The 27,156-nt window shown below is 53.3% G+C and overlaps 2 protein-coding genes across 6 annotated transcripts; one reads left to right on the forward strand and one right to left on the reverse strand.

The window, feature by feature from the left end:
- Nucleotides 1-6,740: 6,740 nt before the first annotated feature.
- MYL2 (myosin light chain 2) lies at nt 6,741-10,847 on the forward strand. Its single transcript, XM_051785420.1, has 7 exons — nt 6,741-6,961; nt 7,860-7,949; nt 8,547-8,622; nt 9,450-9,554; nt 10,251-10,326; nt 10,416-10,464; nt 10,598-10,847. Exons 1-7 carry the CDS (start codon nt 6,959-6,961, stop codon nt 10,694-10,696), a joined length of 498 nt encoding a protein of 165 aa, XP_051641380.1. The 5' UTR covers nt 6,741-6,958; the 3' UTR covers nt 10,697-10,847.
- Nucleotides 10,848-11,415: 568 nt separating this feature from the next.
- CCDC63 (coiled-coil domain containing 63) lies at nt 11,416-19,030 on the reverse strand. Of its 5 annotated transcripts, none has more exons than XM_051785429.1 (12): nt 18,962-19,030; nt 18,328-18,421; nt 17,520-17,680; nt 16,880-17,069; nt 15,699-15,818; nt 15,050-15,231; nt 14,757-14,938; nt 13,894-14,102; nt 13,366-13,440; nt 12,612-12,783; nt 11,752-11,943; nt 11,416-11,562 (listed from the first exon to the last, which is right to left on the reverse strand). In XM_051785429.1, exons 2-12 carry the CDS (start codon nt 18,340-18,342, stop codon nt 11,429-11,431), a joined length of 1,632 nt encoding a protein of 543 aa, XP_051641389.1. In that variant the 5' UTR covers nt 18,343-18,421; nt 18,962-19,030; the 3' UTR covers nt 11,416-11,428. The 5 variants fall into 5 exon arrangements, with proteins under 5 accessions (XP_051641389.1, XP_051641386.1, XP_051641388.1 ...); XM_051785426.1 differs by having other exon boundaries at nt 17,520-17,683; XM_051785428.1 differs by having other exon boundaries at nt 18,328-18,529; nt 18,962-19,020.
- Between the last annotated feature and the right edge of the window lie 8,126 nt (nt 19,031-27,156).

Here is a 27,156-nt window from a genome sequence, read left to right on the forward strand (position 1 = left end):
CAGAAGACATCAAAGAAAAGGAACACCCTTCAAACTGCTCCCTGCTCTGCAGGTGCTTCCAATTGTCACAGGGACAGGTCTGCTCCTGGGCCAGGAAAACTGTCCAAAAGGGTAAGGCAGACACCCAAAGTGACCTTGGCCCCACTCTGTAGCACAAACAGCCAAGAAACGATCTTGTTCTTCTCATCTCTTGTTCTTCTCATCTCCTCCACTCAGAGAAACTCAGGAGTCGCTCACGATCCCACAATTGCAAAATGCCTCAGGCAGAAGAACAAGTGAACAGAAAATCAGAGTTCAAAGAAAGGATTTGCAGGAGCAGAGGCAGTTTGTGTCAGAGAGAGCCTGGATGTTCCTGCAAGCCCTGTCAGCTTCTTCTTCACCTCCAGAGCTGGCTGCAGAAGGGGTTCCCATGGCAGATCCTTCTCATGGTCCCACAACAAAAACATCCCCCTGGAACTGGGGGACCCCAGATGAAAATGCTGAGCTGAAATTTCAACCCTGTTGACATCAACAACAATTTTCATGGTGCTCTGAGACCCCAACCACGTGTGCTACCCCTCCTTGGGGGCACCCAAGTCAAGCCTCCTTACTTTGCTCAGGGAACCCAGGTGCTATAAATAGATTTTCTTACCCCCACAACCACAATCAGGGAGTAGAAACCGCTGGGAGTCGTTGAGGTTTGTAATGAGATTGGGGCTGCTGGTGGTACCAGGCAGCTGCTTCACCTCTGGCTTAATGAGACTGTAATTAGCCAGGGGTGGGAGCACAGGCTGTGCAAGGGGAGATCCCGCGTGGGAATTCATTTCCATCCCTCCCTCAGGGCCAGGGGGAGGTTTGCTTATCAGTAAAAGAGGTGGGATGGGTGGTCTTTGCTGGGGGTGAGCTGGTTTCTGCTCTTTGATGCAAATGTGTCCTGTCTGTGCCAGCAACAGGGATTGCCCAGTCTGTCCATGACTAAAATCCTGCAGGAATCTGCTGCTGGACCCCATCAGGACAGGTCCCAGGCAGGGAGACTTTCTCCTGCGCCCACAAAGCTGATCTCACACCCATAAATCACCTCCCTGCTCTGCTGCCCAGGGAACAGAGGAGCCTGCTCATAAATCAGGAATAAAACTAACTTGGCATCTTTGGTGAGCAAATTAAATTGTGGGCTTTGGAGGAATGTTTCTGTTTGGCCGAATCATTAATAAATCAATGGGAGCCATAAGGAAGAGGAGAGGGACTGTGCCCTGTGCCACACAGAGAGCTGTGGGGTGGCACGAACCATCCCCACCCCTGTGTCCCCTCAGGCAGTGCACAGGGGCCCTGGAGCACCCCAGGGAGAGCAGGGGGACCCCGATCCTACACTCCCCTCCCATGTAGGGCTCACCCACCCCAGGGGACGCTGCGAGGCGCAGGTTAATAAATCAGTTTGTTTCCAGCCCGGTTTGCTTTGTGTGCCTGACAATAGACCGTTGTAAATGGCAGCCCCTTGCCTCCTCTACTGAAAGGCTTTTAATTAAAATATGGAAGGGGCTTTTCTGTGTACTTAAAAAAAAAAAAAAAAAAAAAAAAAAGGAGATTTCAGCACGCTCCCATTCCAATTCTAGGCATTAATTTATTCCTGCCTTCCTGGCGTTTGTGATCCATGTCTTTGTGCAGTGGTCCAGCCCCATTAGGCAGTCGAGGGGCGATGCTGGGAGCAAGAGTCATGTGCCAGTAGGGCTGGAGAGCCAGTGGTGGTGAGGAGCCAGTGGTGGTGGTGAAACAGTTGTGGTGGTGAACCAGTGGTGGTGGTGAGCCAGAAATGATGGTGAGCCATCAGTGACGTGAGCTCACTCAGTTGCCTTGTCCCAGGGTTGGGCAGAGGGACACCAGGAACCCCACTGTGGGACAGTGGTGCCATCAGGGCAAGTGGGAATGTGTCAGGCCCTGGAACTGCCCAGGAGCTCAGGCTCAGCTTCAGCCCTGGGCACAGAGAAGAAAGACCCTCATGGGGATGCAGACTGCTGCTCCCAGAACTCTATCCCCATCCTGTGCCAGGGAAGGCAGTGAAGCCCCTGCCAGCTGTCACTGAGCAGGTTTGGTCCTGGGGTTCCAGAAACCCTGTCAGGGGTCCTGCTGCCTCCCCCATGCCACCACTGTTTTGGGGGTCGGGTTTTTGGCTTCTCCAATGGGAAAGGCTGGGGCTGTGCCAGGGCTCTGCCTTGTCCTCCAGCAGTGAGGTACGAGCCATCCCAGTGTCTCCCACATCCTCACAAATGATTTAGAGTGTTCGATAGCTGTGGATGCCTCATCCCTGGAAGTGTTCAAGGGCAGGTTGGACGGGGCTTGGAGCAACCTGGTCTAGTGGAAGGTGTCCCTTCCCATGACAGTGGGGTTTGAACGGGACGGGGGTTTTAACAACCCAAACCGTTCCGTGATAGCACAGAAGCCCATCACCAGAGGTGATGGAGCCTCATGACCATCTCCCCTCTCCTTGCGGCCCCTCTCCCCCACCCCTTTGCCCCCATCCTTCCTCTCCCCCTATCCCTTTCCCCCCATCCCTCTCCTCTCTCCCCCGGGCCCGGGCAGCGCCCGCACCGCGCCCGTTACAACGTCGCCACCTGGCGGCCACCGCGGTAACTGCAGCGCGTCCCCGCGGGCCGGGCCGGGGGGACACGGAGGGGACACGGAGGGGACACGACTGGTCACGGCGGGGACACCCCGAGGGGGACGCTAAGGGACATGGGGGGCACAGGAGTGCAGGATGAGGCACCTCGGGGGCACAGCACCCCTCCGTCTCGCCTCGGTGCCCGCGGGATATGTGTTGAGCTGTGCCCGGTCTCAGCCCTCGCTGCCCTCCAGGATGCACAGGGAGGGTGCCCGGCCTCTCCACCGGCTGCCTTTCTGCCACGGCTTCTTCTTTCCAGGCACATGCTCCCTACAATTAGCACATGCTTTTTAATTAATTTTCCTCTTTTATTGCTTTACCCAAATTATCTCGACTCGGTTCGCGTGCGCTCAGCGGATAACGCTGCTATTTATGGCTTTCCCTGTCAGTGCTGTGGCTCAGGAGGCCAGGACAGAGACCTCTCCCTTGGGCTGCATCCTGTTGCCAATGCAAGGCACAGCCCTGGGACAGGTCAGGAACTCAGGGATGGGGAATCATCAGTTCTTGTCCCCATCCTCAGGCCACCTACCCCCTGGCTCTGTTTGGTGGGTGGCAGCTCTTTCCCAGCCCCCTGGGCTGGACAAAGACTCCTGGCCACAACCACGGTGATATATCCTTCTGATGGAAAACAGAGCTGAATCAGGCAAAACTGCTGAATTAAATCTGTCTGGAAGAAGCTGTTAAACATGGAAACCTTCTGAACATGAACGGGAGAGGGATAAAATCCTCCGAAAGCTCCTGAGGATGCTGCCAGCAGAAAGGGGCTGTGGAGGGGTGTGATGAGCAAGGGAAGGATTTTCCCAAAGCTCCACGCAGTGGGAACTGAGGTGCAGGGATGTGACAGAGGGCACAGAAGCCGACTGAGGCAGAGGAGATGAATTCCAGCCACCAGCCAGCACTGGGACACACAGGTCACCCCACGGCCCCCCTCAGTGGGGAGGGGGTGACCACCACTGCCAGCTTCAAACTGCAGCTCTGAGCTGCACAGGAATCCATCCTTCTACCTTTAATGAGCTTTCTCCCTTTGAAAATAATCATTACCAATAAACAAATATAGCAGCCAGTGTATATAAGCATCAAATTAAGTAGCTACATGCATTTGTTATATTTGATATAGCCTTGTTAACTGAAATTCCTGGGTTTGGAATACGTATTGATTTCAGCAAACATATATTATTTTACTGTAAGTACCAACAGCCATTGTAGTTAATATACAACAGTTTAATTTAAAATGCATTAGTTTAATAAAAATGCATAAAACAGAAGGGAATTGCATTAGCTTCAATAAAAAATTCAATTTCATAAATATTATCCAGTGTTAAAATGCATTGATTTCCTGGGAAAATGTATTGGTCAGAGGTAATTTACATTGGTTTGGGTGGGAGCGTCCTGGTGTGTATACATATGTATTAGTTTAGTCAAATGTGTCTGATCACAGAAAAAAATATAGGTTGGAGCAAGGGATATTCGTAAGGAAATGGTGTGGAGCGAGCAGCGGCACGGGCTGGCTCTGGAGCATCCTGCCCCAGTGCTGTGGCTGTGCCAGGGCCTGGACACCCCCAAACCAGCTCTGTGGATGCTCAGACTCGGGGACACCACGTTGCTGCCGGAATTCCCGGGACACAGGGAGCCCATTATCAGCCCCGGGCAGGACTTGGCTGGGGCGCAGGGACACGTCTGGCTCAGGCTGAGCACACGCCTGGCAGAGAGCGGGGGTTAATCAAATCCTTTTGACTCCGTTTTTTATCGAGCTCAAGAGGGGCTGGCCTATTAATTAGAAAGGCTTTTTCATGTAAAACACAGGCTCTTTTGCAGATAAGAAGGGACGATGCTTGATTCTGCCGTGGCACGGATACGTGTGTTATTCCCTGACATCCATCCACGGGCTGCAGCCACTTCCCACAGCTCTTTTGTTCACTACAGGGCTCCAGAGGCACATATGGACATACAGACATATTTAAAGCACTCAGGTTTTCCTGGGTGCCAATAAGCCCCCTGATATCCACAGTGGGAAAAGGATACATACAACTCCTGGAGGTGCCTCTGTCCATAGGATGGACTGGAATCCTTGTGGGGAGCAGGATCTGGCCCGTGCAGCACAGAGGATTGCAGCTGGCAGCAAGAAGCGAGCAGTGGAGCAGAGGCACTGTCTTACAAATTTCAACAGAAATCCAGGCAGCCACCTGCACCCCATCCCATCCCAGATTTCTGTGCCCCTTCGGCACCACCGATCCCTTAAAGCCCCCAGTCACCATCTCATCCCCATTACAACCTGGGCAACACTGGGGAGAGACCCAGGTCTGGCCTCTTCCAGGCTGGGCAGGCAGAAATGCTTATTCCCCAAAAAAACTCATATTCTGGGAGATCTCCACGGCTCCAGGAATGCCTCCTGCGCCGCCAGCCATGCCCGGCACGGACACGGAGCCGGGGACGGGAGCGCCCAGGCGGCGCCGGCGGCTCCATGGCCAACCGGTCCCGTTAAACCACCACACATCACTTCCCTGATGCTTATGGATTTTTCCTTAATGCCACAAATTAAGGTAATTGGGCTCGGCTGGCCGATGAATCCAGCTGAACTTGTCAGGAGGAGGGAGCGGCCGTGCTGAGATTGATCCCCCTCATCCCTGGCTGTGCCCGGGGCCGGTCCTGCCCCCAGCTCTGCCCCCGCGGTTCTCTCTCCTGCCCTTTTGCTCACGCAGACCCCAAACCACACCCTGAAATCCCTTCCGTGAGCTGCAGCTCCATGCAGATGAGGCAATCATTCCAGGATCAGGAGTTTTCTCCTCTCCAGGCACTTTTCCCAACATGTTTCCCTTCTGCCTACAGAAATCCTCCCTGTAATGCCATCCTTGCTGGCTCGGCTGCGGCAGCCGGGCAGCGAGGTGAGACAGAGCAGCGAGTGCCAGGGATTAAACACGATATTTGTGTCCTCTGGGAGAACAAGGGCAGCGTCTGGGCAGAGCCTGGAGCTCTGGGGATCTGGTTTCACAGTCCCTTTTGTTCCCAGCCTTGTCCCAGACCTCCAACCTCCTCGGCATGCAGAGGGGATGATGCCAGGAGCGAGGCTGGCAGCCCCCTGTGCCAGCCACTGGGTCATGGCCATGCCAGGCACCACAGAGCTTGGGGGGCTGATGGGCATCGTTGGGCTGCCAGCACCATTCCCACCCCAGCATTCCCACTCATCCACCTCCAGCCTCATCACGGGCAAGGCGAGAGGGAGGGGAGATAAAATAAACAGGCTAAAAATACTGAAGACAAAAGGGAACCACCAAATAGCCCAGTCCCAGCAGCCATCGATCCTGCTCCATGAGAGCAGTTCACATGGAAGAGGTTTTGTGGGATTGCTGCCTGCCTACCGTGGGTTCCATGGCTCCTGCTGCAGAAATGCAGCTTCTGGACAGGGCGGTTGTGCCACGGCCAGGGTGGCTGTGCCATGTCCAGCTGGTCAGTCACGGCATCCAGGCGGTGTGAGTGCCATCACTCCTGGTGCTGCAGGATGTGTCCCTGGGACAGAGCCCAGGATGGGGAGAGTTAAATGTGTGTGTCTCTGGGACCAGGGTGAGCAAGTGTTTGGCTTAACTGGGTGACAGGTGCCTCAGTGAGGGATGACACTTGAGAGAGGAGCCCTTGGTGCCTGCCCGGCTTTGTGAGAGCTCGGCATCCACCTCTGGCCTCGTCCCGGACAGGGCTGCAGCAGGATGGTCCCTGTTCGGCCACAGATGGAGTGACCAGGCAGCTGCTCCTGCTCTTGGAGCATCCCAAGCAAAGGCATTCCAGGGCAGGGGGGCTCCTCCACCTCCAGCAGCTGAGCAGAGCCCAGCTTTGCCATGCCAATGCTGCAGTGGGGCACCAAGCATCCCAAAGATGCCTGGCAGGACTGAGGGAAAACTCCACAACGCTTGCAGGATTGTAGCTGGGAGTCCCCTGGGGCCAGGCCCTCCCTGCATGTCCCAACAGAGGGGACAAGCCCAGCCCCAGCCCGAGTGACAAAGGCAGGTGGGGCTGCTCCCGTGCAGTACGGGGTCAGCATCCCCAGGGTGGGAGCCGGGGGCCGCCTGGCACTTGGTTAACCTTGAAACCCTCCAGGGCTCACATGTCACGTCAGCCGGTGACAACAACAAGCTGCTATTCCAGATTAGAGAGAGGGAGGGCCAGAGAAAGGCAGAGACAACAGGGTTGGGGGCGGCCAACTCACCTATTACAGCCAAAAGTGGGCATGGGGCTATTTTTAACCCCGAGGGGGGTGTATTTATTGTTTGAGCCGGGGAGAGTGAGTGACTGCCTCCAGGACACCCCTCACTGCGACATCGGCAGCCCTGCAAGGCCATGGTGAGTACTGAGAGCCCAAAGCTCCAGTGGGGAGAGAGAAAATCCACTAGATTTTCCACCAGGATAGATTGAATGGGAAGGGAGTGATGGAGGCAACAGGGATCTGAGGGTCAAGGGTCCCTCCTGCCCTGGAAAGGGGGTGAGCAAACTGAGAAGCATCTGGCTGGATCAGCAGCACCCCATAGGGAACAGAGAGGTGTATCCCGTGCTAGCAAAGCTTTCTAACTGGGGCAAACCTTTTGGGGGTCCAAATGCCTTTTTGCTCCTTTCCCTTCCTCCATGCAGCGAGGGGAAGGGCGGTTGTGTCCCCCAAAGCCCTCCTGCTCTCCCTCCTCTTGGCAGACCCCTCCAGTAAGAGGGAACGGCTGCTGGAGCAGACACTGGAATGAGGGATGATGGGCAGGGTGGGACAGTGAGGGGCTCTGTCCTTCACTCTTCTTTACAACACACATTGAGCCGTTTCTGGTTGTTTCAAGCCTCAGTGCAGGAGAAGGCAGAAATTTTCGTTAAGCAAATACTTTAATAAGTGCACAGCAGGGTGAGGAAGCACCTAATGACTACAGCCCTTGTGCAGCCTCAGCACCACTCCCAAAGCCGGGGTTCCAAAAGGGATATCTCGCCCTGGTGCCAAGCCTTTCACCTGTGACTGGGAGAAGTGATTTCCCGCCTCATCTTTCCTTGAACATATTTGGCTAAATTCACCAGGAGCTGTAATTTAAGCAGGAATCTTAATGCCCCTCCGTATCCCAGAGCTGCAGGGGGAAAGCAGCAAGCCCCCAGGGAAGAGAGTCCCAGCCCAGAGCTACCACGAAGGAGTCACGACTAAGGGCAATTTCGTGCTTTTATTCCACCCCCAAAAAAGCCAGTGAGTTAATGAGACATCCTTGAACCCCTGCAGGCACCCAAGAAAGCCAAGAAGAGGATTGAAGGTGCTAATTCCAATGTCTTCTCCATGTTTGAGCAGGCCCAGATCCAGGAATTCAAAGAGGTAGGTGGGTTTGGTGGGAAGGACTGAGGGTCCTTGATGTGATATGACCTTCAGCTCTCGGATCAGGGACAGCTGGTTCTCAGCAAGAGGCAGCACACCCGGTTTTTGGGTCGCTTTATTTCAAAAGTGAGAATAACAGCTCAGTGACGTTGTTAAATATGGCATTGCCTCCGAGCTTCCAAGGAACCTGCACCCCACAGAGCAGCCGGCAGCATCCCAGAGAGCCAGAGCACATCTCCCAGCTAACTCCCACCTGCAGTGCCAGGAGCTCTTACCCTCTGCACAGCAGGCACTTGGTCCTGTGTAGATTTCAGTTCCAGGGATAACCGGACCCAGCTGGGGAGCTGATGATTCAGGCTGGCTTCTGTCATTGGTCTGCCACTGCCTGAGGCTGCAAGGACCAGGATTGCTGCTGGATTAGGGATTAGGGTGGGTTGTTCCTCCCTCACTGGGTGAGGACTCCCAGAGCCCCACCCTGGGAAGGCTCAAAGGGCCCTTGTCCCATCCAAGTTGAAGGGAGGAGGAGGAGAGCACTAAAGCCTTTGCAAAGGCCAACAATTCTCCCTCTCCCTGTGCTCCCTCCTCCTGTGCTTCCAGGCATTCACCATCATGGATCAGAACCGGGATGGCTTCATCGACAAGGCGGATCTGAGAGACACATTTGCTGCCCTCGGTGAGCCCCTGTTCAGCACCCTCCCCTCCCCAACAGCTTTGCCAACATTACACCTATTAAGTGATAAACGAGGGGGGACCCCCCCAGTAACCAAGCCCCCATCATTAACTGGATCTCCCGTTTTGCCAAAACCCTCCTGATCCAAACCCAGGCCTGTTAGCCCGTGAGATCCCACACGGGTGACCCAGAGCAGCTCCCACAGCAGCGCTGGTCTATCCCATCAGTACTAGAGCCAGCTCCTGGATTACACTGAGCCAAATGCCTTTTCCCATGCTTAGAAGCACCTGGCTGTGCCCATCCCACGGCATCCTGGGGTGTGCAGGCATTAAGGGGATTTACGGGATCTGGGAGAGACTGTGACGTTGTGAGCTTGGCTCTCCCATCAGGGAGGTCACCATGAATCAGCAATGGGGCCAGGGAGTCCCAGGGACAACCCAGCCCCAGGAAAAAGGATGAAGGCATTCAGTCCCATTACCCTCCGGTGCTGGCGACCAGAGGAAACCCCAATGGTGGTGGTTTTGACCCAAAACACCTCCTGAGGAGGGCTGAAGCAGGCTGATCTGTGGGGCAGTGAGGGAAGGAAGCAGCACAGCATCACTCTTTTCTGTGATCCTGGAGCCCGAGGAACCAGAGCTGGAGATGGTTCCCCCACCTCGCTCCTGCTACTGCTGTTCCTTGTCAGAGGTGGCTCCCCAGGGATGTGCTGCTTCCCTCGGGTGGGGGGAAATCCCCCACAGGAAGGATCCCACGGTGTGTTGTAGCCCCCAGCACATAGAGCAGAGCAGCCAAACATGGACATGGAATTGTTCCAACACGGCTCTCCCCAGGGCGCCTGAATGTGAAAAATGAGGAGATCGATGAGATGATAAAGGAGGCCCCTGGTCCGATCAACTTCACCGTGTTCCTCACCATGTTTGGGGAGAAACTCAAGGGTGAGTTTGGGGAGCTGGAGGGGTGGTCAGTGGGCACCCAGGGAGCTGGGGGGTGGTTGGTGGGCACCCACACCGTCACCAACATCCTGTCCCACCTGGGCAAGCCACCCAGCTCCTGGGACTCCAAACCCTTCCAGGTGAGACCTGTCAAAGAATCTTTGAAGGGTCCGGATCTCACTCCATCTCATACCCGTTGGGGGGGTATGATGTGGTCTCCATGCCTCAGTTTCCGCAGCCATTTACAAAACCCAAACAGCTGTGATGCTGCTGGCCCCACAGGAGGGGGGGACAGGAGTTCTTGCAGTACCTCTGAGCGTTCTGACACCAGCAGTGGCACCAATGGCCACCCTGGCTACCAGCCACACTCTGACCCATTTTCCCATCCAGTTGCACCCTGTATCATGTACTTTACCCAAGGAATGCAGCCTCCTGCAGATCTCCAGGAGGCTACAGGGCCCCAAGGGCTGAGCCTGGAGCTCTATAAATACACTCCAAAGATTAGATAAATGCCGGATGCCGGAGCGGTGGCGACACAGCCTGCTTTGTGCTCACACCACCACCCTGCGTCCACACTCAAGTGTCCAGTTGCAGGGTCAGCATTCCTGCAGGGACCCTGCTTCCCCCTACGAAAGCTGGGGGAAGCAGGAGGATTCCTGCTTTGCCAACCTCCAATGGCCATGGCTGTGTCACCCGCAGGTGCCGACCCAGAGGAGACGATCCTGAACGCATTCAAGGTGTTTGATCCAGAGGGAAAAGGCCTGAAATCTGCCTAGTGAGTGCAGGGGTATCTGGGGCAGGGGGTTAGGAGGGGGTGTCCCCACCAAGACCTCCCCAGTGCTTACCACACTCTCTTGTTTGCAGCATCAAAGAAATGCTGATGACGCAGGGCGAGAGGTTTTCCCAGGAAGAGGTATGAACTGCTTCCCACCCTCTGGCTCTGCCAGCCTCCCATGCCATTCATCCCAACAGACCCCATCCCTTCTCCCAGCCCTGGTCCCAAACCCCTTCTGTGCCACATTTTCAACCTGGCTCTTCCCTGGCAGATCGACCAGATGTTTGCAGCCTTCCCTCCAGACATGTCAGGCAACCTGGATTACAAGAACCTGGTCCATGTCATCACGCACGGCGAAGAGAAGGACTAGCCCACACTCAGGGCTGGGGCTGCCACTGGGAGATCACCTCTCCCCAGATCACACGGGGTTTCCCTTTCCTCTTCCCCTGGAGAGGCATGTGCCTGGGAATTTGGCACAGGAATGGCATCCACATTAAACTGCCTTTTGGCAAGAGGATGCACCCGCTGGTATGAGCAGTGTTTGGGCACGTGTGGTGTGTCTGCACGGTGCGTCTGTGCCCCACAGGACCCCTCCCAGACCCCACTGCCCCCAGACTCCCAGCCCTACTGCACGTCACCCTCGTGTGCCCTCAAATCCCTCTGCCTTGCTGTCTCCCCGCTCCCACCCCACAGCCCATTCCACACTGGGCTCTGGCCATCCCATCTGGTCCCATCAGCCCAGGACCAGCACTGAGCTCAGATTTACTTCAGGCAGCAGAGAGTTACCAGCTTGGCAGGGAACACCCTGCAAGCACAGTCACCCCCCTGCATCCCAGGCCCCTCAGGCAGGCATTGTGCAGGAGCAGGACCGTGGTCCCCAAATCTGGCTGCGGGAAGCCCACTGGGCTGTGTGACAGGGATGTCACCCCGACATAGAGCAGCTGATCCTGACCATGGCTGTGGGTCTGTCAGCAGTGGGTGAAGCCTGGCCAAAATACCACCTCGTGAGCTTTTGCAGGCTGCGGAAGGTGTTGGGCTCCTTCCAGAGAGGGAAGATGGAATGATGTCCAGGACGCAGAAGTTCAAGAATGAAACTGCTTCTTTACTTCGCCCGTGCTGGGCTCTTTGATGGGGATCTCCTCCTCTTCTTGCCCGTGCTGGGGGGCTTGGCCGCCTCCTCCTCGTGCCTCTTGATAACCATCTGACGCAGCTGGTCCTTGTCCAGCGGCTCTTCCGCTGCCCAAGAGAATGGCCACCCCATGGTATCACGAGCTTTATGTACCCAGTGGGGCAGGACAGGCTGGTTGGATTGACTGGGGAGGATGTGTGTGGATGTGTGTGTGAGGATGCAGGGGTTGGCCACGGGGGAATTGGGGAACGGCTGCTGCCCAGCCACGGCCCTTCCCTCCCTCCTCCCGTGCTCACCAGTGCCGGGGTCGGTGCTGTCCGGGTCGGGGGGCGGCGGGCAGAGCTTGTTCCGATCCATCACCCAGAGGAGCCCCGAGTTTCCGCTCATGGGGCTGATGAAGGACTGCGACCGGTGCGCGCGGTCGACTGACGTGTAGCGCAGGAGGGACTCCAGCACCAGGAACTCATCGACCTTCTCCTCCACAGGACCTGGGTGGGAAGGAGCAGCATCCCACAGGGTCCCTGCACCGAGATCCTGCACCAGGACCCTGCCCAAACCCACCCCTGGCCTTTGCAGAGCAGGGGATCCATTGGCTTCCCCGAGGCAGCGTCAGTGGGCAGCCTGACTCCCCAGGGGCAAGGGACCAAGGCTAGGTCATGGAATCATAGAATCACAGAATCACTAAGGCTGGAAAAGACCTCCAAGATCATCAAGTCTAACCTTCAACTGAATACCCCCATGCCTATTAAACCATATCACAAAGTGCCACATTCACTTGTTTTTGGAACACTTCAAGGATGGTTCCCTGGGGAGTCTGTTTCAACACTTGACCACTCTGTCAGTGAAGAAATTTTTCCTAATATCCAGCCTGAACCTCCCTTCATGCAATTCCCCTTGTCCTGTTGCCAACTGCCTGGGAGAAGAGGCTGACCCCCACCTCTCTACAATGCCCAGAGACAAGATGAGGGTTTTGGGGGTCCACTGGGATGTTTATACAGCTGAGTTGGCTCCCGAATTCACTGGGAATTTGGTGCTGCAAATTCACCCTGGGGACCCCCTGCCTGATGGGGCCGAGGGAAAAACCCAGCTCAATTAAAACACAGAGGGTGGTGGACACACACAGCTCAGGCCGTGTGGTGTGGGAAGGCAGGCCTACCAAAAAGTGGCAGCAAGCTGCTCCCGAGCGGCTTCACCATCTTTGTGGTGTCACAGTCAATGTCTTTCAAGAGGGTCTCTATGCGGGATTGAAGCTGTCCCAGGAGTTTGCTGCTCTCTTTGCATTTGGCTTCATACTTGTTGGCTTCTTCAATGGTTTCTGTTAATTTTGCCTATCAACAAAGGTTTTGGCAGGTGTCACACCAGCTCCTCACTGATCCCACCACCCCGGTGCTGCCCAGTTTCAATCTGGACATTGGAGACAGAGTCACAGAATCACAGAATGGGTCAGGTTGGAAGGGACCACAGTGGGTCATCTGGTCCAACCTTCCTGCTCATCCTAGAGCACATCACACAGGATTGCATCCAGGTGGTTCTGGAATATATCCAGTGAGGGAGACTCCACACACTCTGTGGACAGTCTGATCCAGTGCTTGGCCACCCACACAGTACTCTTTAAATACAAACTAAAGAAGACATCCCAGGAGAGGCTGTGGGATGCTCCCATCCCTGCAGGGAAGAAGGTCTGTGAAGGGGATTCCAAACTCCCCATGCCAGACCAGGGCTGGCAGGAGCCCCACTGTCACCCTCTCACCATGCACTGGGAGCTGCCAAAACCTTTGCAGGGCCCTTTTCTGCCCACACCTCTCCAGCCACTTGCCAGAGCAGCGCTGACAGGACCAGACTCCCTGGGACAAGTGCCGGGACAGAGAGGGATCTGCAGCCCTTCCAGAGGGAATTCATGGCTGCCATACCTCCAGCTCCTGCATGACATGAAACCGGGTTGTCTCCTCCTCTTCCCGCTCCTGCATGGTGGCTGTCATATCATCCTGTGTAAACACAAGCACATGGAAGGGGTGCTGATGGAATGCCCACCAGACATGTCAAACAGAGGCTGGGGACATCCCTCTGCCCTGGGATCAGGGACATCCCTCTGGACTCCTCTGGGGACCGCTGTCCCCAGGCCAGGAGGGCAGGGGATGGATGACCCCACTTCTCATTCCAGTCAGCGCCACACACTTCAAGGAAGCTCTTGGCTGTCCTGGATACTGCAGTATTTTTCCTGGGTACACGGTGGCAGCATTGAGACACGTTTAGCTCTGACAACACAGCGTTGGGAATTGCATTTTTGGCTACTCCTTCACATCCCCCAAATCCCACCCGTGTGCCTGTGAGCCAGGCTCTGGTGTGGGCAGTGATGCCGGACACTCGGGAGAGGACAAACCCACCCCAGGCCAAAAGCACTGCATGGAAAGGGGAGACATGAAGAGCCTGGAACAGACCTGGATGGCCTTGATCCTCTGTCTCATGCCCTCATTCCGGACGTTCAGCCTGATGGCATAGGCGAAGAGGATGAAGAATCTCCTGTTCTTTTCCACGAACTCATCCAAGAGCTGGTCGATCTCTCCGTCCGACAGCTCCAGCAGGCGCTTGTAAGCCACCTCATAACTCTCTGCTTGGCTCTGCTTCGCCCACTCAGCTGCCTTCAAAGCTGAGAGAGACAGAGAGCCCCTGTTGTCCCTCCCTGCAGTGCTGTGGGGTTTGATGTGGTGCTCCCCAGAGGGGCAGAGAGTGCCTTTATTTTACAGAGAAACTAAGCAGGGAGCTCAGTGTTCTCAAGGGAATGGAGCAAACACAGTGGGACGCCTTACCAGGAGGATAAAATAAGTACATTAGATTAGATTATCTTAGATTAGATTAGATGTTAGGAAGAAATTCTTCCCTGTGAGAGTGGGGAGGCCCTGGTACAGGTTGCCCAGAGAATTGTGGATGCCTCTTTCCTGGAAGTGTTCAAGACAGGTTGGACGGGGCTTGGAGCAACCTAGGCTGGTGGAAGATGTCCCTGACCATGGCAGGGGGTGGAATGAGATGGGCTTTAAGGTCCCTTGTAACCCAAACCAACCCCAAACATGACAAAGGCAGCCATGGCTGCAAGAGGAGCAGGTTCCCAAGGGCACCCCAAGGCACTCAGTGCTGGGTGGTCTCAGTTATCACTGTTTAACCTTTTCCCTTGTAGGGTGAAGGTTGGGTTAGGGAGCCTGCAGGCAGGGCAGAGGTGCTATAAACCACCATAACCAGTCCCCCGCCAACTCTGTGGACTTTGGGTTTGTGGTCCCAGTTACACACATCCTCCCTCCTGTGATACCTTCTCTCTGTTTGGCCTTTTCCTTCAATTCAGAGAGATCTGTACATTTGGTGACAAAGAAATTTTTCAGTCTGATCTCCTGCTGAAGGGCACACTTCAGGTCCAGCATCTTGATGTTGAACTGGATGGTGTCTCTGATTCGTGCTTCCCTAATGTCTGAGATCTTTGAGAGATACTCCATCCTGCGCACAGAGAGCAGCAGTCACTCCGTGCTTTGTGTTCCTGGCCATTCCCATGGATCCCTGTGCCTGATCTAGCAAAGTTTTCCCCTCAGGGCTGGCAGGGTCACGTACCACTGCTCGTAGTCTTCTGTGGCCAGTTCAACAGCAGAGTTCAACAGTCTATTCTGCTGAGTCAGCTGCCTGTCATACTTCCAGTAGTAGTTGTCAAAAACGGCTTTCTGGATTTTCAGGCTTCGGGTCTCCTCCCGGAGCTCGTTATTCCGGGTCAGGATGGTGTTGTAACGCACAGTGGCCTGGGGAGAGCGGAGCAAAAGGTTTGGAACCGGTGGGAGATTGAGGGGCTCAGGTCTCTTCTGGAAGACCTTGACTAGGGCAGAGACAAACACAGCCCAAGAGATTTGAAGTTGGCCCTGCACTGTCCTCCTCCCCAAGAGAGGAAAGGCAGCAGAAGACCAGGGCAATCACAGCAGGGACCTGGAGCTGGTGTTGTCCAAGGTAAGGTGGCTGCAGGCAGCTTGGTTTGATCACTAAACAGGTGCAGACCTTCAGGCCTCTTGGCACGGCACAAACCCTGCTTTTGGGTCACCAAGCTTGAAGGAGCCTTTGAGATATTCTGGGAGCAGTCAGGCCAGTGGAATCAGACAGCTGATTTCTGCAGCTTTTGTCAACCACAGAAATTTGCACCGCTGTGCTTTGTCCTGACCAAGAAGGTCCCAGGCCCCTCTGTGGCCCCACAAAGGTCTCCAAAATGTTTGCTTACTTGGTTTAGGCGGAATTCCAGTCCATCGACCTTCTCCTGCAGCCGTTTGTGATTTCTTGCTTCCAATGCCTTCGCTGTTATCTCTCTTTGCTTTGTAATCTCTCTTTCCAGCTCTAGCACCTGCACATACACAGAGGGGAAAAAAAAAAGAGGCAGTATAATCTCCACCCCTGCCTTCTGGACTCTTGTCAGGACACACAGCCAAAGAAAATACCCTCTGTAGACCTAAACTGCAGCAATAATGTCATTAATGAGCTCACAGTTATAGAAGCAGCTTTAATCCCAAAGGATCCCATCCTGCACATGCAGAAACAAAAACTGTAGCTGGGAATGGGTTTATTTTCGTGTCATGAAGAAAATGCAGCTGCCTCTGGAGGGAACTCCAGCAGGTGTTGAGCACAGCACAGCAGCACTCTGTGGGGTGGGAGAGGCAAGGAGGATGGGTTTTGGTTGGGGTATTGTGCTGGCCAGGCAGAGATCCATGGGGTTCTCCCTGGGAATCAGCAGAGGAAAATTTTGCCAGAAGTGGGAAGCTGTCAGAGCAAATAAATCCACGGGAAGAATGAAGTAGTTGGGGAACAGCAAAGCAGGGGGCAGGTCAGGGAGATATGACTGAGCCAAGAGATCCCTGACTGAAAGCTGACCCTGTTGGGAAAGCTCTGCAGCACCTGCAGCAACTGCAAACTATCCAAGCATGTTCCCTGTCTTCCATCATGGGCAGCTGGCTCAAAGCACAAGGCTGAAGGGACCTGTCACTTCCATAGCCCCACATTTCCCTTGGCCTCCCACCCCACTGCTGCCCAGATCCAACCAGGATGTCCTCAGGAGAAGGAATGGGACATCCCTTAGGTGCTGCTGCTCCTCTATTTGTCACAGGCAGCATAAACTTTCCATTTTTGCCTTTTTCAGGACAATAAAAAAAGTGAAGGGAGAAGCAGAGGGATGTTGTGTGACCCCAGGCAGGGATCTGCCATCTCAAAGGGGCTGCAAGCACTGGTGGGACAACCAGTTTGAGAGTCTGACCTTACTTTTCCAGTCAGCACTGCTGACTTGAATGGGAGCCTGGCTCTACCCACTTGTCATTGTCATGTGTCATTTGCCAGGAGGAATATTCCAAGTCCTGAATTAAATGTATTTTACATTGAGGAGTTTCAGCCAGGGAATGGTCCAAATACCCTTACCTGCTTGCCCAGGTCAGCTATCTGGGCTTTTCTCTCTTTGATCAGGGCCTCATTCTGAGTTTTGATCTGAAAAAGGGTTTCGACCTTTACACGATTTCGGTTTTCTATCATCACATTATTTGGTGAATAGATCTGGCTCAGCATTAGTGACACATGTCTGTGTTCTTGCTTCAGATCATCTATTGCTTTTCTGTAAAAATGGAATGACAAATAACATTTAGCACATCCCATCTGCAAGGCCAGGGCAGGCCCTTACCCCTCCCCATCTCACCACTCTGGTCCCCACCATCTCTTTATAAAAAAGAGAGAACAACTTTTTACACAGTCAGACGGTGATAAGACAAGAGTGAATGGTTTTAAACTGAAAGAGGAGAAATTTAGATTAGATTTAGGAGGAAGTTCTAAGAATGAGGATGGCACAGTTTGCCCAGAGAAGCTGTGGCTGCCCCATCCCTGGAAGTGTCCAAGGCCAGCTTGGGTGGGGTTTGGAGCAACCTGGTCTAGTGCAAAATGTCCCTGCCCATGGCACAGTGGGGAACTGGATGAACCTTAAGGTCCCTTCCAACCCAAACCCTTGTGTGATTCTGCAACTCATGGAGTTGCTTCCCAAGCACAGTGTGGCCTGTGGATCTGTACTCACTGCTGAGCCTGGATTTGCCTCCAGATCTCGGCATCATAAAATTTCCTCTTGCACGCTGCGTGATGATACTGTGTCTGCAGGTGCCTGATCTCCATTTTAGCCCTTCTGTCCTTCTCATGCTCAGAGAGTTCCGAAAGGTCCTGGCTCTTAGAGGGTTTCCTCTGCTGTCACAGAGAGGGAGGGTTTGGTCACTTGAGCAAGCACAAGCAGCACTGGCAGCTGGCAGAGCCGGACATGGGGGAGTGGGTGAAAGGCATCACCAGCCCCAGCTCTTCTCTGGCACCTGAGATACTCATCACCACCTGAAACCTCAGTTCCTGGGCAGAGAACAGACCTCCACCACCGGGGAGGGCAGGGGATTGCAGGTTGTCACTTGTTTTATCAGACTGCAAGGACCACGTGAGTCAGAACCAAACCCACTCGTGCTGTGGACTTGAGGGAAGGCAGGTGACCTTGCCCACGAGTGGAGCAGGAGTGCTCCCATCTCTGGGTGGGGGAAGGTGACTTCTACTGAGAACCTGCCCAACAGTGAGCACTGAAGCTGTGGCAATTAGATCCACCATTACCTGTGTCCTCAGCTGACTCATATTGCCCAAATCTGCCCCTCTCAACACCCAAATATCGTGCCGTGCCCTCATCCCTGGTACAGGAGGGCAGGCAGAAGCAGCCCCACTGCAACCCAGCACCTTGCTGGCAGAAGCAAGGCTGGTTCCCCACTGCTGGACCTGTATTCCAACAGATATGATCCCTATGGCAGATCTTCTGTAGTCCCTGCAAACTTCAGCTTTAGTTTGTGCTTCATTTTCACCTTTGAGCTCTTCATTTTTCCTGTCTAACTCTGCCAGTCTACTCTGCAGACGCCTCAGGGAAGGAACAAGGGAGACTTCACAGGGACAGGATCGCTTTCCAAGGGAAAAAATGAAACAGGAGTAATGGGGTGGTTGTGTCCTCCTGCCCATCCCTCAGCACCCGCTCGCATGTTTGGCACAGGAGGAAACCATCACAGATGGCTGCGAGAGGAATAAAAGGAGAGCATTTTTAGTGATGTCATTGTGAAATGATCGAGTTTACAAGTAGGGGAGGAACAGATGGTTTGAGCTATTCCACCCCGTTCAGTACCTGGGTTTCCATAGAAATTCCAGTGAGGTCAGTCCCCCCCCACCCTGTGCCAGCAGGCAGAATTCCTGAAGAACACCTGGATTCACCCCCCCATCCCGCTGCTGCCAGGGAAGGCTCTAGAGTGGACCCCACATCCCTTATCCCAAAGCTGGTCCCCAGCAGCCACACTGCAGCCCTCTGGGTCCCCTTGAACCTCACAACACTGCTCAGCCCCCCCAGGGTACTGCAGCTCCTCTCCAGCCAGGAGACAGAAACACAGTGGAGTTGTGTATTCCCAAAGATCAACTTCTATTTCCAGTAGGAAGCTTAGGAGAGGTGAGAACCTAGAAGGGAACAGGTCCCAGGCCCATCCTGTGCCCTGCACTGCCCCATGCCCTGTGGAACAATCACTGCCTGGTTGCCATAGCGGCATCATCACAATGGAGTGTGGATGGTGCTCCAAGGATCACTAAGAAGGATGGAGCAAGGAGTTGCTGGGACCCCACACTACGTGGACCAAAGGAGTTTCCATGCCCCAAAACCAGCCCTGAACCACATGCTCTGATATCTCTCTGACTTCATGTCCACAGCAAGAAGAAACTGTCATTTTACCAGTTCTCCTCTTTCCAGTGTTCGAACTGACCCATAACCTGGAACTTTGAAGCCTTTTGCTCCAACAGGAGCATCCAGGGGTTCACCATCCCCAGCAGCACTTTGGGGTCACAGCTGCTGTTCCCTCCTCATCCTTCCCAGCTCCACAGCTTTCTGAGCTTCTTGGATTTTATCTGTTCTGCTCATGAAGAGGCAACAATCACCACACACCACTGTTGTCCCCCTCAGCATCCAGACCCCCTCAAGGTGCCCAGTGTCAGGAGAGAGCAGTGGTTGGCACTGCCAGCCTGGGGAAGGTCCCTGGAAACTGAGACCAGTTAGGCAGCTGATTAGGTGCCAAATTGAGGCTTCATGCCTGCTTCTCTCCCTTCCATGCAGGGAAGCACATGAGATCCATGTCCTGAGTCACAAGGGCCGTGATAATCCGTTCCCTGTAAGCTGGAGCACGTGGCCAGCTCCTTCCCAGGGACTCAAACGCTGGGATCCCTGGAGGGCTGGACACAGGAATCTGTGTTTTGTAGCCCTGGAGTTGCTTACTCAGCTGTGGGTTAAAGGGGAACAGAGAAGTACTGAAGGTGAGCAAAGGGCACCCGTGTCCCAGTTTGCAGGGCTGCGGTGAGTTCAAAGCCATGAGCAAAATCCTCGGCCAGCATGTCGCTCCCAAGGCAGCACGTCCCCTTATCCCAGAGACTTTGATGAGCTAACAATCCAGTCACCGAGTACCAGGCTAATTCCCAGTCAGATAGGCTCTGAGAAGGCATTTAATTGGAAATTATTTTCATGGCAGGGAGCAGAATGTGGTGTTTGATAAGAAAAATCACAGCCGAGGGCAGAATGATGCTGGGAAGGCACCGGAGCCTGAGGGTCCTGCTGGGGCCAGGAGAAGCTCCTGCATCTTCCTGCATGATCAACAGCTCCATGGAATAATAAGAGCAAGCTCTCCAGGGCTGAGGTTGTCCCTCAATCCCGGTGGCCCTTGTTATGCTGCACATCCCTTTTCCTCACCCTCAGCAGAAACAGGGCCAAGCCTCCAGTTCAGAATAAAGGTAGAGGTGCACGGGTGAACATCATTATTCCAGAAACAATATCACTGGGTGGCTTGAAATCCTGTTTTTTCTTGGCTTGGACTGGTCCAGCCTCAAAATACAGCCCACATTGTCTGTCCTTTTTTGTGTTCTTCTCCATGGACCAATTCTCAATTGTTTAACAAGAACAAGTCAGTAAATTCAGGAGGGCTCTGATTTGGCAGAGTCTGTGTCTGTCACCCTCACTGCAGAAGCATTGATTTCACTAAAGGGGACTGTTTTCACCCAAACAATGCCCAACTGTCAGGCTTGCTTGCTTGAGTGAGGGTGACTTCATTGTCTGAATGGACCTTTAAGCAGAAGGTAATTGGAGCAGGATGAGATTGTCCATAAGATCTGAATCCAACAAATCTCCAACTTCTGGGATAAACAGAAGAAAAGTGACTTTCTGTGCAATTTTCACCTTAACCCATCTTCCCTGATTTAACAGGTACATTTAGCACTGATTGACATGGAGAAATTATTCTTTCAGCCGCAGATCTGGGGGCTGATTGAAACTACCTGTACTATTTTAAGGGTTGAATTCTGATCTGTGCAAGCAGTGTAAATCCTTCCTGATTTCAGCAGAGATTTCCCTATTTCACCGGGTCCAGTTCCTGGTGGCAGCAGGGGATGGTCAGAGCCGGGCTGGCTCTGATCTGAGCTCCCCCCTGGGAGTGTCCCATCGACGTCAAACAAAATCTCTGGGGTAAATTAGAGAATCAGGCCCATATTTTCATGCAAATGTAGTACATTCATGTTACTTAATGCCTATTTATAATAAATCCAGAACTTAATTCTACTTAACCCGTCTTTAGTGTTTGACACATGAAATCGGTGAGTCAGAGGGCTAAATATGGAACTGTCAAAACTTTCTTTTTTCCCTCCTCTAAAAGCCTGGATTAAATCATAATCAAACTCCCGTCAGCTCCAGCAGCAGTGCTGGGAGAAGCAGGAAGATGCTGACAACTGCTAAGGCAGCTGGTGATGGGGAAAGATCTTCTCAGCCAGGAGATTGATGACAAAACCTCACAGAAAAGGTTGTGAATTCGGACACAGGCTGGGTCCATCTCTGCTGGAATCATAGAATTGTAGAATTATAAAATGGTTTGGGTTGGGAGGGGCCTTAAAGATCATCTTGTTCCACCCCTTGCCATGGGCAGGGACAACTTCCACTATCCCAAGCCCTGTCCAACCTGGCCTTGGACACTTCCAGGGATGCGGCAGCTACAGCTCCTCTGAGCAACCTGTGCCAGGGCCTCACCACCCTCTGAGTAAAAAATTTCCTCCTAACATCTAATTGAAATCTCTCCTCTTTTAGTTTAAAACCATTCCACTTTGTCCTATTGCCATCTGACCATATTAATGTCATCCTGTGGACCTGGAGTGACCCCTTGGCCTCCTGGTGTGACCTTACCAAGACCTGCCTTGCAAAAGGTGTCCCATGAGCACATTTTCTACCCAGGTTTTTATTTCTTTCCTCTGATGAATGTTATCTTCACATGTTCATGAACCATACCAGCCTTCAAGATCCATTTTGGCCCCAAAAAACTTGTGAACACACTGAGAGTTGTGGTCCTGCAGCTTTTTGCAACTGAGTTTTCTCAGTCTGTTTCTTACAGAAAAGGTTTCTTTCAAAATACACACTTGTTTGGTCCTCAAATGCTGAGCTGTTCTCTCCCTGCACCATATCATTTCTTCCTCTCTGCCCTTCCTGGGTGGGGTAGAGACATCTCTATATGGACACATGGCTTCAAGTTTCAAGAGTAACTGGTATGAGAGAGAGGAGAGGAGGCTGTTTGTCTGCCTGCTGGATTACAGCTGTAATTCCTCCTCACTCACAGAGGAAATTGTCATCCTAATTTCCTGCAGATGGGTTTCTTCTGAACTGCTGACACCAAGTGAAATGTGATTTCCAACAGGGAACTGTCTCCTCTGTGGCATTACTGGGTATTATTTAAAGCATCATTTGAGGAGCAAGTTCCCCAAGCCTTGACTTTGGGAGAGTAAAACTCTTCTGCAGCAGGCTCAGCCACTCCAGCAGAACCTATTAAAATGGATTTCATCCTCTGTGCTCCCTCCCAGCCACCTCTGGCTGCAGCAGGTATTCCCTGCTGAATTACTGCTCAAAGGCTACTGCTGCAGGGGGGGAATGAAGAAGGGAAATAGTCGAGGATGTGCTGAAAGCAAGAAGAGACCTCTGAAAATTTCATTGGCCTGAGGTTAAACCTGGCATGTAGGAGGCACACAGACACTGTGGGATGATTTCACCTAAAGGAAGAGAACAGGGGACTCAAGGACAGAAGCTACTGTCACCTGAGGTCATGCCTGATCAGAAATGGGTTCTCTGGGATTTCCCATCCCTGGAAGTGTTCAAGACCAGGTTGGATGGGGATTGGAGCAACCTGATCTAGTGGAAGCTGTCCCTGCTCATGGCAAGTGGTTGGAACGAGATGATCTTCCAACCCAAACCATCCTGTGATTTTATGACATTGTATTTCACTGTGATTTAGGCAAAGCTTCACAAAGTAACTCTCTTAGTGGGGCTGCTGGTCCCTCAGAGGTTTTGGAGGCATGAAACCCAGGCAGGAGGCAGGGTTTTTTGCTGTTTTGCTGAGGGGTGGGATACATAATGCAATAGCTCTCCAAGTCTGCCAGGGCTATGGCTGAGCTGAGCTAATAATTTCCCACATTCTGTCCTTCCCGAGGGAAGTCTGTTGGCAAATCCAGAGGCTGTGCTGGAAACCCTGCATGCCAGATTGAGCTGGGGAGCACTGGGAGAAGGGATAGGAGGGTGGTTTGTGGCTGAGGAAGTGGCACATCACAGGTGAAGTCCCTTCCCCGCTGATCCTGGTGGCTCCACGTCAGGTCTGGGCAGAGCTGGGCAGGCTGGGAGAGCACAGCAGGTACAGCCTGGTTTAGAAGAGCTATTTCCAATTAATCATTCCTGATTACTGTCCTGTGCAAGGCTCCTGGTCAGCACTAAGAATACCTTATTAGTTGAGCATGCTCTGCCAGTGGCTTAAGGCAACTCAGGATTTGCCTATATAAGATCACTCAGGGAAACTATTCTGAATTAACATTTAAAGGCAATTAATTAAACTGCTGTATGGCTGTTCTGCACCACCTGCATCCAGTTTATTTTCTTTTACTTTTCTTTTCCAAACCAAATAAAAGCCAGTTGATCTCTAGGTTGGACACAGGAGAAAAGTATCCTGGGGGAACTCATAAGCCCTAAAGAAAGCAGAACAACTGAAATAAATCTGCCTGGAGAAACTGCATCCCAGGTCCAGCCTGGTGGGATGTTGATAAAGGCAGTTCCAGAGCTTTCTGTCTCCCCAGTTTTGGCTTTATGGGAGAGGTCTGGGCACTCTTGTTCCCTTCCAACAGCAACTGCAGCACTGGGAAGAAACTGAGTGCACCAAGTGCTCTGGCTCAGTGATGTTAATGCCATGTTAAGTAGGTGACAGAGTGAGACAGTAAATGCTCAGCCAAGTGCAGGCAGAGGACCCGAGGAGGATCAGCAGGGTGTCCCTGCCCAAGATTTTCCCAGTGGTTGGGGCAGAAGGCAGAGGACACAGCAGTGAGCAGGTCCATGGGACAAGGCAAAGCAGCACAAACCTCCCTGGAGAGGAGTCAGCCCAGCAAAGCCACTTGGAGCCTCTTTGTTTGATTCAGGACGTGTCTCCCAGTAATTAGCCTGGCTCGGCCCTGCCATTTCTCTGAAGCTTGGGTTTCAGACCAGCTCACGCCAAGAATAGCTGCTTTCCCAGCCTGCCACCGGCACCACAGCCCTGCTCTGGAGCAGGAACAGATTGTTCGGAACAAGCTGGTCCATTTGCCATTCCTGGGAGCTGGCTGGATTTGCTGTTTATTGCCACTCACTCAGTGACTGATCTTGTGCAAGATCACAGCTATCAGTGCCTCCCCTCCCGTCTGCTGCGGCTCCACGGCTCTCACTGTCAGTCCAAGGCTTTCTGAGGGACATCAGCTGATTTTTGTAATAGTTGTTACTCAAGAGTTCATTTAAATTAAAGCTTTAGGAAAGAAAATCCCAAGGGTTTGGGCTGCATGTTTCTCTTAGTGTAAATCTGAAGCAGCTTCCAAGGAAATGCAGAGGTGACAAGAATCAAAGTCAGGTTATAATGAATCCTCCTGGGTGTTTTCCCACATTTCTGGGACTAGTTCAAAAAGGAGCTGCACAGCTTGGAGATGGGTTAGAAAAGAGAGTCCATTTCTAATCCTGTTGTTGAAGGAGTGGGTTGGATGTGCAGGGAGGTCATCCCCACTGGTCAGGAGCATCCTGTCCCACCAGCAACCAGTGGTCCCTGCTTTTCCTACTGGTACCTTCCCAGACAGGTGGAAGTAGGCTGGGACAGCCCAGGAATGCTGGGCTGGCTGGGGCAGAGGGATGCAGGGATGCAGGATCCCCTGCTCACTGCTCAGAGGGAGGAGAGGCTCAGAAGGCGTCAGAGCTGTGCCAGTTGCTTGGCAACTCCCCTGCAAATCTCTATCCTGTCAGAAGACATTTTTTCCAGTGATTTGGATGGGTTTCACAGGCACAGGATCAGGCTTGGATGATCAGGTGGTTTTAAGAAACCACACATTGTACCTGGAGAGGCCACACACCCGCTTTGGTCTGGTCCTGGCCATGCAGCAGCTCCTGAAGGGCAGAGCAGAGCAGGGAGGGCTGTGAGGGGGTGACGAGGCTTCCTGGGGCTCCTACACCTCCATTTCAGCCTCTGCTCAGGGACCACAATGCTCTGCATCATCTGTGTCCCAGCAAACAACAGGGAATGGAGCACACTCACCCTCTCCCATCTGCAGGCAACCCATGGATGGAATGTAAGCCACCTCTGGGGGGGAATGAGGGGTGGATGTGAGCCCAGGTGAGCTCCTCTCTGGTTCCATTGGCTCTCTAGGCTGAGAGAGAAGCTGAACCAGGCTGATTCCAGCTCAATTTTTGCATCTCTCCATCACTGCAAGAGCAAGGCTGTGGTGGCATCATCCTCTGGTGATCCCAGCCAGGCTTTCCTTTGACATCCCATGCCTCAGCCATCCTTCAGTCCACACCTTGAGTCCCAAAACTGAGTGGTCAAACCTGACCTGGAAATCCATCTAGCTCCTCTGTGACTGCCCAGCATCTGTGGTCTTCACTTTATGTGCAGAGAGGAAGGACAAAGAAGATGGGCCGGGTTGTTCCCAACATTTGATGGAGAACAAGCAAAGCAGAACACTGGGGACCATGCTGGGTTTGGCAGTCAAATCTTAACAAAAAAGTGGCAAAACAGCCCTAAACCACTGCCAGAAAGGCTGGATGCTGGTACATACAGCATCTCTGTTCATCTCTACTTCACTCCACTCCTGCTTGCATTTCCCATGGGAGATGTTCCTGGCTTTGTCACCTTCGAGCTGCAGGAGCCCGGCATCACCATCACCATCACCAGTTGTCATCCAAGAGAGGAAGGATGAGCCATCCAAAGCTCCCTTTAACCCCCTCCGCACTTCAGCATGAGCCCATTTGTGTGGGAGCTGATCCTTCTGCTCGGAGCTAATGAAGAGGGAATTTCCTCAAGGGAAATAAAATGGTCTCAGCCTGAAAAGGCTTTTTTCGCCTGGATTTTTTGGTTGGGAACAGCGGCTGGAATTTTCCTCTCGGCTCTGCTGACACAACCCCTTCTCATCCAGTGTGGGAGGGGAATTTGGCCCGCTGATCCTCTGTGCCAAGTTTAGATCGGGATAATGATATACTGTTCGGGTTTCTATAGATTCTCAGGTCACTTTGCAAACATGAATTAATCTTGACAACGCAGCTGCAAGGAAATGGAGGTTTTATTGTTCCTGATTTAAAGAGAGGGAAACTGAGACCTGGGGAGCACAAGCTTTTCACAAGGTTGCACAGAAAACAAGCAATGGAGGCTGGGAGCAAGCCCAGGGTCCCGAAAGCCTTTCCGCTCCTCGCTGAGCTGCAGAGGCTCCTTCCCACACAAACCCATTCTGGAGCATCATTTTACACCAGCCCAAAATGTAACTCTCTTTTTATATTTAGCTCCCAGGTTCTGTAAAGGGACGTTATGTAACAGACCTCAAGTGTGGCATTTTATAATTTACCAGCTCAACTTGTGCTGCTTCTCCAAACCCGCCTGTGCACTGTATTCCCCGGCTCCCCCTTGCCCATCTCCTTCTGAGCTGGCAGAACATCCCACTGGGCACCCATCTGTGGTTTTAGAGCCCCTTGGCGTGCCATCCCAGCCCGCCACGCTGGCTCTCAGGCAATTAGTGTTGTCGCCAGCTCCATTTTTATTGCTGAGCTCTTTGCTCCTGCAGGAGGAGAGGACGTCACTGGATGTGCTGCTCTCGGAGGGCAGGCACAGCCCTCGCTGGTGGAAAATCCTCTTTTGGGTTGCAGAAGGGTCCAACAGGCTCTGAAATCCCCAGCAAGGGCAGGAGAGCACCCAAGCCCCTCTGCCCAGCTGGTCCCATCCATCTATCCCTCCAAGGAAAATAGGTATCCCCAAATCTGGAAGGTGATGCAGCAGGCAGCCAGCACCACGTGGTGATGCCTCGCTGCCACACGGTCCCTGTATCCCTGCTGCTCCCACTGCCAGGCACACCAGGAGGGCTGTGGACCCCTGTGCCTCAGAAATGGGGGCTTCACACCCTGGGGTGCATCCCTAGGGAGGAGAAACCCAACCCCAAGCTCCAGAGGCCACGTGGTGTCTGTGATGCTCAGTGCTCCCGACAACCTGTCTGGTCCCATCCAGCTCTGCCGCTCCGATCCCACGCAGGAGCCTGACGCCTTGGGAAGGCCCCTCATGGCCACACAGTTGTCCCCACACGTGTCCTCGCTCTGTGACTGATGG

This window comes from Manacus candei, unplaced genomic scaffold (genome assembly GCF_025592945.1).
Source record: "Manacus candei isolate 608988 ecotype Guabito, Panama unplaced genomic scaffold, ASM2559294v1 h1tg000020l, whole genome shotgun sequence".
Taxonomy (NCBI): domain Eukaryota; kingdom Metazoa; phylum Chordata; class Aves; order Passeriformes; family Pipridae; genus Manacus; species Manacus candei.

Coding starts and splice junctions, on each gene's coding strand:
- MYL2 (XM_051785420.1), top strand. Junction 8,623..9,449: donor AGACACATTTGCTGCCCTCG/GTGAGCCCCTGT, acceptor GGCTCTCCCCAG/GGCGCCTGAATGTGAAAAAT. Junction 10,327..10,415: donor AAAGGCCTGAAATCTGCCTA/GTGAGTGCAGGG, acceptor TCTTGTTTGCAG/CATCAAAGAAATGCTGATGA.
- CCDC63 (XM_051785426.1), bottom strand. Junction 14,103..14,756: donor AAAGGCCAAACAGAGAGAAG/GTATCACAGGAG, acceptor TGTCTCTCTCAG/CTTTGAAGGCAGCTGAGTGG. Junction 11,563..11,751: donor CAGCACCGACCCCGGCACTG/GTGAGCACGGGA, acceptor TCTCTTGGGCAG/CGGAAGAGCCGCTGGACAAG.